This window comes from Vigna unguiculata, chromosome 9 (genome assembly GCF_037176805.1).
Source record: "Vigna unguiculata cultivar grain cowpea cultivar isolate G323 ecotype 2 chromosome 9, ASM3717680v1, whole genome shotgun sequence".
Taxonomy (NCBI): Eukaryota; Viridiplantae; Streptophyta; class Magnoliopsida; order Fabales; family Fabaceae; genus Vigna; species Vigna unguiculata.
The window spans coordinates 45,678,842-45,688,195 of NC_140800.1; the positions used below are offsets into that span (position 1 = coordinate 45,678,842).

Here is a 9,354-nt window from a genome sequence, read left to right on the forward strand (position 1 = left end):
TTCTTCTTGTTGAAACAGTAATTCGGTTCTTATGTAAGAAGTCAGTTCTTTTATAAGAAATGATGTTACAACCAAAAAAGTCATCAGAATAAGTTAACATCTTTAATAAAAAAATTGTAGATGGCCTTGTAATTTTGATCTAGACTATAGTGAAAAATGTTTCATCCGTATCCGAGATCAACACATTATTAGAACATTAATCTGCAAATTTTCAGCCTATTCTCTAACATTCAGCAGTTAGTATGGTGCTCTGATCATGATGTGTGTTGTCAGAGTATACCTACCACCGGCTCACACTGCTTACTGGTTAAACCTTTCAGCGATTCCCTTTATTCTTTATAATGTCAGGGATGAATAAAGAAAAAATAAAATATACATGTGGAAAAAGTATTGTATCCACCTATCTCGCATTTCTTCTCTCACTCGAATTATACTATTCTTGAGAGCAAAGTAATCGCAAGTGATGAATATAATCCACGAAACTGAAGAAACTTGTGATCTCATAATCTCATATGTACAACAAGACAGATCTAACGGGAGTTAGGAAGGTGAACAGATAAAAATAAGCTCGAAATGTATGGGGCAGCAATGGAGAGAGAAGATCCTCCAGCAACCTCCATAACAATGATCAGTATCAGATTTTTATACACACAACAATATCCATCCTTTCTAAACCTAAACAACCATAAGGAAACAACACTAAGAATCCAACACACCCTTAAGTAAATTGAGACCTTCTGCTGATATACTCCTCCTTACCCGAGAAGGAGGTGTCTCTATCCTAGGAGGAGGATCTGGGGAGAAACATATGACTATAACAGTCAAATTATCACAGGAGTTACGCTTGAGAGCCTCTCTAACCAGTTCTCTTGAACACCTTTGAGGATCATTATGTATCATTAGTTCTTTCCTTGCCATTGTCACAGCAAATTGGTTACTCATTACATCCCACAGGCCGTCACAGCCCATGATCAAGAACTCGTCATCCTCAGTGAGGATGATTTCCTGCAGCTCTGGCTCAGAACTCAAGGGACACGCAGAACCCTTCGGACCCTTCATGTGCCAGTCTCCCAAGGCACGGGAAACAGATAACTGCCCATTCAGGTATCCATCGTACACCACTCCACCAAGTTTCTCAATCCTTAGCCTTTCCGAAATGCAATCTGGTTTCTGGTCTTTTGACATCTCAATTGCTCTACCTCGCCTCCCCAGTACAGCTCTGCAGTCCCCGGCATTCGCAACTATCATGTTCCTGTCCACGATGAAATTTCACAACTTGAGAAAGATTGCCAATAAAACTGCATTTGCAGTCTCCACATTAGCATGTTGAAAACTCGTAAGTTTCTTACCCAATCACTTCTATAGTTACTTAGAATTTTAGATTCGGTCATTGACGAGAGAATCGATCTTTAGAATTTTTTATCTGATTCCTTTATATTCGGGATATAAGGATAAGGTAAAATAACTTCAGTCATTGATGAGGAAATCGATTTTTGATATTACAAGTTTTATTACATTTATGATTTACCTGTTATGTGTTCGAAATAATTGTGTTAAATGTCTTCATCAACCACTGTCTTGATTTACTTTATACTTTAAAGTGAATTGTTAACTTTAAAGGAGTAAGATACCGGAATATTTTCCAAAAAGTTGATTAAATAAGTCCCACTACAATGCTATCGGTTACTGCTAGGGGTGATGATGAACCAACTTCCACATATAAAACTTACAGTAGAATCTAAAAACCGATATGCTAGGAAGGCGACTAATACATGCCATAATTAGTGAAGCTGATACTGAATCATTGATATTACATAATTAATATGATCATAATGGAAATTGATTACCTTCCGGATACAAGAGCAGTTAAAGCAGTGGTCCCAGAGGAGATATCGAGAGAACTAGAATCTGCAAATGCATAATCTGCTTTCAGAAACGCACTTGTAATTGCCTGCCCCACGCAGGTTGGAAAATGGGAGTCTTCAACTATGAATTTGAGGATGTTATTTCTTATGAACAAAGCTGCGTCTGTACCACCATGGCCATCAAACACCTGAACAATTAGGAGAAGTTAATCAACTGCTGAACTCAACATGAAAACAATATAGTGTCTCGATCACAGCATGTGAGCAACAAAATGAATGAAACAAAACAGTATCTGCTAGTAAAGAAATGAATCATCTCCTATGGTCTATATAACTCATTTGTCCCAATTACCAGCTTAGTCAAATTTTAACTCATCTCATCAATAATATAGGAGTTGAGAAAGGTTGGATTGTAAAACCCAACTTTCTGATGAACATTGACTCTTAGAGGGTAAAGAACAAATGCATCCAAGTAACACGTAAAGCCGTGTATTAACCAAAATATCAGGCTTTATCATAATAGCAAGTGTGTAAATTATAAAGCCAGGTAAACAAAAACAAAATATACGAACCCCATAAAAAGCTCCAGGTAAAGGAATAGTTGAGGCAGGACCCATATGCTGAATAAGATCATCAATGCATACGTGTTCGTCTTCCATATACTGTTTAGGTCCTCTTTCAGCACAACTTCCTGACCGAAATATTGGTAGAAACTCCGTCTTTTCTTCAGAAGATGACTTGCTTCCAGTAACCCCCACATCCAAACTCTTCAAAAAGTTGAGAGAAACAGAAAAAATCAGATAATCAACACTTTCGAAATTACCATGAGAAATGGAGAAGTAAATTATATTAATGTGAGAAACGAACTGAGATCCCAGAAGCTTTGGAAAGAATAACAAACCTTCAGCGTGTAAGTTCATATTAGTTTTGCAAGATGGATCATAAAGTTTGACCAAAACATTACATAAAGCTACACAATCTTAAGGCAAACAGATAAAGAAGATAAAAGCCTAACTTAAAATAGCAGCTAGCAACAAAAAGAGTAAAAAACAGTGACATTAAGAATCATTTTAAACCAAAATTACAAAACATGGGAGAAAAGATTAGCAAAAGAAATCCATGTCTAACAACAAAGCCAAATCAGATGAAGATGACAAACTTACCAAATCTGCTACTGCCATCAATCTGGTGGTGCTAACGCTGTGCCTCAAACTCGAAACATGCCGCGGAGGCTTACCCTTGGTCATTGGTTTTAGATTATCCAAATCACCTGATTTATCATCTTCCATCGGAAATGCACTGTCTTTGTCCTCTATCACAGTAAAAGGAGGAGGCAAATTCATTCCCACAGGCATAACCACTCCCAAATCATACATACAAAACCCAACAATTACTAAAATGACAACTTCACAATTATGTGTGTAGTAGCGTATTTCTCAGGGAATCACGAACTGAAGATTTATTAGGGTCCCACCGAACAAATTCACAGTGAAATGACAGGATCCTGAAGGTATGTGAATTCTAACTCTGCCACGGCCACCACTGATTGCTGATACAGAAAATAGAAGGTACCCAAAGAAGTACCAAGGAATGATTGGATCCAATAAATCCAAAAGTCTAATGATTACAATTATGATGTAAAAGATGAAGTCTTGGAACAAACACAGATGTGAGTTTCAATAAATAAATAATAATTGGGATCAGGTAGACGAAGAAAACACAAAAGAGAGTAGGTGGTAGAATCATTAAATGATGCTAAATTTTGCACATTACAAATTGAAAATAAGGCACCGAAAATTGCGGTTGAAGGAAGCCTTCACGTCCACAACAAAACCAAAAGAAGAGTGAGCCACCTAGAAAACAAAACACTGTTGTTGTCTTGAATCGATGAAAGAAGGACGAAAACCTAAATCGATGTTGTTATATTACCATTGTTCCAACAAAATCAGGGTAGAGACAAACAGAACAGAAACTTATGCACGGTGACCGGCGATTCCAGGTTAACATTGTGCCTATGGCGGTTCTGGATGGAGAATGACGCCACGTGGAGAGTTTCTATTGGATGTTGGGGATGACCTGGAAGCCGTTGGATCTGTGTTGAAGGAAATGAAGGGCTGGTAAAGGCAAGGGAGAGTCCTTGGATTCTGATATGTTGGATTATCATTATGTCCACGTGTCCCAGAGAAGGGTTTCATATTATTATATCTGGATCATAGTATTAGATACTTTGTATCATGTTTTCTCAGATTAGGATGGTTCAGGGATAATTTTTTTGTCTTATAAAAATGGTATTTAATAATGTTATATTTTTAATTAAATTAGTCAAATAATCTATATTGCTAGAATAATTTTACAATGCGTTGTTAGAAGGATTTTTTTTTGGAGGATCATTTAAAACTAAATTTAAAGTAACTGAATTAATTAGTTTTATTTTAGGTTGTGTGACTAGTGATTGGAGAAAACTTGGAAGTGAATATTGTTTCTTTCAACACATGATTGTCTAAGCTATTATTTATGGATACATTCTATTTTACTGTGCATTAGCCAACTGTAACAAAACATATTTTTTTAAGTAATGCTACACTTACTCATAAAAAGGACACTCACTTATTACTATGCACAATATCATACCAATCAAACAAAAAATTTTCCACTTGGAATAATCCCAAATATGTTTATTTTTAAAGTCAAACTATTGTTCATACATTGGATTCTCAGAAGGCATGATTGGTGTTTTCATTCATATTTGTACATAAGTAGTGGATGCAAGATTTGGTTGAACATGACACACAGTTACGTATTTATATTAAAGATAAAGTTAACATTTATTATTTTAATATATAATTTAATTAACACTTTTGTTAACGATGAGTAATTTATTTTTTTGTATATTTATTTTAATAAACATAGTGCTATGTTGTTATAATGTTTGCACCTAGCGATTAACTGTTTTCATATGAATTCATATGGATGTTTAATAATTATTATGTACTATTTTTTATCAGAGTAGTTCCTGCTATATTAATTTTCTTTTGCATATTATTCTTTTATTGAATATATTTTTAAATTTAATCTTTAAATCCAATTTTAAATATTAAACTTTTAACATATTTTTACCTTTTCAAAATTGTATGTCGAAAAATTAATCTGTAATTAAATATTATATCTATTTAATTTTAAATAAATGAATATTTAAAAAAATATTAATTATCATCGTATAAATTAATTACTTTATAATTATTATTTTTTTCAAATTTAACTTTACAATTTTTTCCTTTTTAAAATATAATTAAATACATTTTTGTAATTAGTTATATTAATTTTAATTTTTTTTCTGTGACATTACTTATAAATTTTCTATTTCATTTTTTCTCACTTTAAATAATCTCATTTTTATCTTATTTTTTTCTTTAATTTCTATAATGTATTTGGATCATAGATATATTATGTTTTTGAAAATAAAGATAAGGTAAAAAAAAAAATATAATGAAAAAAATTATATTAGTAAATTTTGTTTTTACTAGTGAAACTTGTAATCAATTATGTTTATAAATAACCAGTGAAAACATGTGCACTTTTACTTCTTCTTTTTTTTTATGATGAAATATAATTAAATTATATATTTTATTATATATATTTTTATTTTGTAGATAACTTTTTTTATCATGGTTATTCTAATTTTAAGAAAATGGTGGAACTTAAACAAAATGGTTACAAATAATTAAAGGATAAAATAGAAAGTAAATGTGGAGACATAGAGAAGAATCTCTTTAAATAAAACATTTACGATATAATTAATTATATTTATAAATAGTTAATTATTATTTACATTTTTGTAATTGATTATATCTATAATTGTAGTTATTATTTGATTAAAAAATGGGGAGTGAAATATTATTATAGAAACAAATAGTTTTTTATTTTATTTTAAAAATCTATATAATAATATTTTTATTACATTAATTAAAAAATTTGACTTAAAAACAATAAAGTGATTTTTTTATATTTTATTTAAGTTTTAAAATTTGTTCAATGACATAACACTAATAAGTGATTCTTTGTAAAGAAAAAAAAATATAACAGAAGATTCACCTTTTTAATCTATAAGATTATTTAATAAAATTTACTTATCTTTCTATCTTTCACACTTAATTCATTGAATTTAATGACTATATATTGACAACATAATTTATAAATAATTATAACAAAAATTATACTTATTATGCATTATGATTTGTAATTAAAGAAGATTTAAAATCATCTTATATAATCAAATTTGTTTTTGTTTGTTTCCTTCATTCAACAAATGGAGAATATGCATTTACTTTTTCTTTTTTTATTCTAGCTATTTGAGTAATAAATCATTATTTATTTATTTTTTTTTCACTTATATCCTCACCTGAGTGAGCATTGAATTCAAGAAACCAAATTAACACGAAAAGCTTGAATTAACGTGTGTGTGTGTGTGTTAGATAAAGTTACACAAACTTTATCTTATATAGTCAACAACTTATGTATATAATATATGATATGCCATACACATTTGTCATGTGGCTATTGCATACATATTCTAACATCATCACATAATATATTATGGTTTAGGGTTTATGTATATAATATATGACATGCTACACATAATACATTATCTAAATGTGGCATGTTTCGCATTAAAACCTATTGTTCAACGACCTATTTCCTTTGATTATTTGATAATTGGCTAAGTGCAAATGACAAATTTTATTTTTTAATTAGTATTTTTCAAGTGAATTCTTAAAAGTAAACATTGTAAAAAAGGAGTCATTTCAATTTGTTTTTTCTTTCACATCTAAAGCCTCTTGAATTCTCACATCCAAATCAAAATTATCACATTTGGTGGTTTATTTTAATGCTAAATAATTGACTTTTCACAAATAAAAATGTTTAAATTCTTCAAAGTTACCCATTCTAAAAAATAATTCAAATATGATTAAATTTCAATATTTCAATTTTTCATTTACATTTTAGTTTCAACAAATTTATCGTTATTTCTTCTATCGATAAAAACGACTTCATTGATATTAACACTGTTTTATACAATGAAATAAAACATTATCGCATAAAGTTAACTATCTTTTTTTAAGTAAATGACTTTGATAATATTATGATCGATACGAATTTAATAAAAAAACATGCCAAAATATAACCAAAGTATATTCTTAACCATGTCTAAATATTTTTTTAATATTGCAAAAATGAAAGTAAAAATAAAAACAAGTCAATTATTTAAAAAAAATTACAATAGTTTGGATGAGAAAAATTAAAAAAAAAACACTAAAATTGTTTTACAATTCTGAATTAAAATGTAAATTAACAAACAATGTTAAATTTTACTATTTTTCTAATAAACTAGTTTGATAATATTATAATCAATGAAAAAGAGAAGGTACAAATTCATTCAAAATATAATAAAAAAAATTCTTAAAGATGACTCGTTAAACTATGATTAAATACTTTTTAATAATGGAGTAATGTAAGTAAAAGAAAGTCCTCTATTTGAACAAAAATTACAATAGTTACTATGAGTAAAATTTGGGAAAAACATACACTAAAACTATTTACAATTTGTAATAAAAATATAAATTGACAAACACGTTATTGATAAAATATCATATTGAAAGCTTTCCTATAGAACCATTTTTGGAGATTTATTGTTTAGAGTTGACTGTATGAAAAAAAGAAGAAGTAAAAATAGTATATTTAAAATTATAAAAATAGAACATCTTAAAATTTAAAATTTTAACATAGTAACATAGTAAAATAATAAAATAACATTTATCTACCATTCAACAAGGTAAGACAATATTAAAATTATAGAAACAATATATTATATTTTAATAAAATTAAAGTTATATTTTAATCATATAAAATAACAAATTATATTATATTTAATAAATATGAAATTTAATGATAAAATATTAATAGAAGTTTCTGAAAGTTATATTAAAATTTGTTAATACTATAAGGACGAAGCGACCTACAAACAGAAAACAAATGAATGACGTAAATGTCATTAAAAGACGGAAAAAGTAATGAGATTCATACTTACCTTCTATCCTACTTTCTAATAATTACTTCTCAATTTCTTCCGATTCTCTTCAACTCGGACATTATGTCTTCTAATAATGAAACCTTTGAAATGAAAAAAAAAAAAGAGTGAAAAGAGAGAGAAAGATAATATATTTTAAACCAAGTTTTAAAATATCTGAGAAAAGAGATTAAAAGATAATAAAATAGTTAAAAGGTAGAAGGAAGCAAGTGGGTGACATTAATTAGATCTCAACTTTCTGAAAAATGAAAGGTAGGAGGAAAAGAACAATGAAAATTAAAAAATATGTAAACAAAATAAAGAATACCGTTTATGAACGTGACAGAAAAAAAAAAGAAAAAGAAAGAAGATGATCGAAAAGGCTGCAATTTTGTTATGTTCCATGTCACTAATTTTATCACTTCAACATAATATTTGTGTGTACGAGAAAAAGCAACAATAACGCCATACCATTGTTTGGTCTCTTTTCATCGCCGATTGAAAGGAAGAAAGAAAGAAGAAAAGAAAAAACAAATAAAAATAAGAAAAGGACTGTGTCTTTGCTTTATCTTTATTCTCCAAACACCAACACCAACTCACTCTTTTAACTTTTAACTCAACCCAAACCTTTTCAGATATATATACCTAATTTTACATCTTGTTATCATCAAAAGTGATCGCAAATAAAATATTTTTCATCAAAAGTTTTCAGTTATAAATTAAAGGAAAAGTTTTCACTTCACGATTTGATATTTTCAAATCAAAAAGAAACACTCTGTTGGTGTGTTTATTCCTTCGGAGTCAGTTTAGTTTATTCCTGGTGTGTTTCACGGAAAAAGAACACAGCTTCTTAACTGCACTCACGGAAAGAATATTGAAAAAAAAACCTGCAAAAATAATTAAAAAACCAGAAAAATCCATTTTCGAACATTGAATATAAACATCAACACATTCTTGTAATGTGGCATAAAGTTTCTAAAAGTGTTGTTAAATCAATCAAATCTACTTTATATGTTCGCTTTGCATGAAAATTATTTTTAAGTACGCGTCTTAAGCCCGGAACAATCTTCTGTTCATCTGATCAAACGCACAATTCTTAATAATCAAAAGTTAGCAATCCACAATAAAATTTATTATCCAAACATCAAATTCTAGCACATTAATTAGTTAAAAATTAAAACTTTGTAGGAAAAATTTGATTTTTCATGCATTGTGGATTGTGGAGCTCTTTTTCTTGCTTACTTGTTTGGCGGGCCAGTGGCATAGCAGGATTGAAAATGGAGTTTTGGGAGAATCTAGGAAGTTTCAACCTGAGAGAGTTAACGTTGTCGCCATTATTTATAGTAACATATTACATGTGAAAGCGTGGAAGGATGAGGGTGTGGTTTTTCTTGGTCACAATAAAGGTTCTTACAAAAAGCTTTA

At 29.2% G+C, this 9,354-nt stretch overlaps 1 protein-coding gene across 3 annotated transcripts; it reads right to left on the reverse strand.

Moving 5' to 3' along the window:
- Nucleotides 1–470: 470 nt before the first annotated feature.
- On the reverse strand, nucleotides 471–3,827 carry LOC114163044 (putative protein phosphatase 2C 27). Of its 3 annotated transcripts, none has more exons than XM_085666554.1 (5): nucleotides 3,639–3,827; nucleotides 3,029–3,177; nucleotides 2,438–2,632; nucleotides 1,848–2,053; nucleotides 471–1,252 (listed from the first exon to the last, which is right to left on the reverse strand). In XM_085666554.1, the coding sequence occupies exons 2-5, from the start codon at nucleotides 3,152–3,154 to the stop codon at nucleotides 700–702; spliced, it is 1,080 nt and encodes a 359-aa protein (XP_085522680.1). In that variant the 5' UTR covers nucleotides 3,155–3,177; nucleotides 3,639–3,827; the 3' UTR covers nucleotides 471–699. The 3 variants fall into 3 exon arrangements, with proteins under 3 accessions (XP_085522680.1, XP_085522679.1, XP_027902894.1); XM_085666553.1 differs by having other exon boundaries at nucleotides 3,029–3,718; nucleotides 3,795–3,813; XM_028047093.2 differs by having other exon boundaries at nucleotides 3,029–3,823.
- Between the last annotated feature and the right edge of the window lie 5,527 nt (nucleotides 3,828–9,354).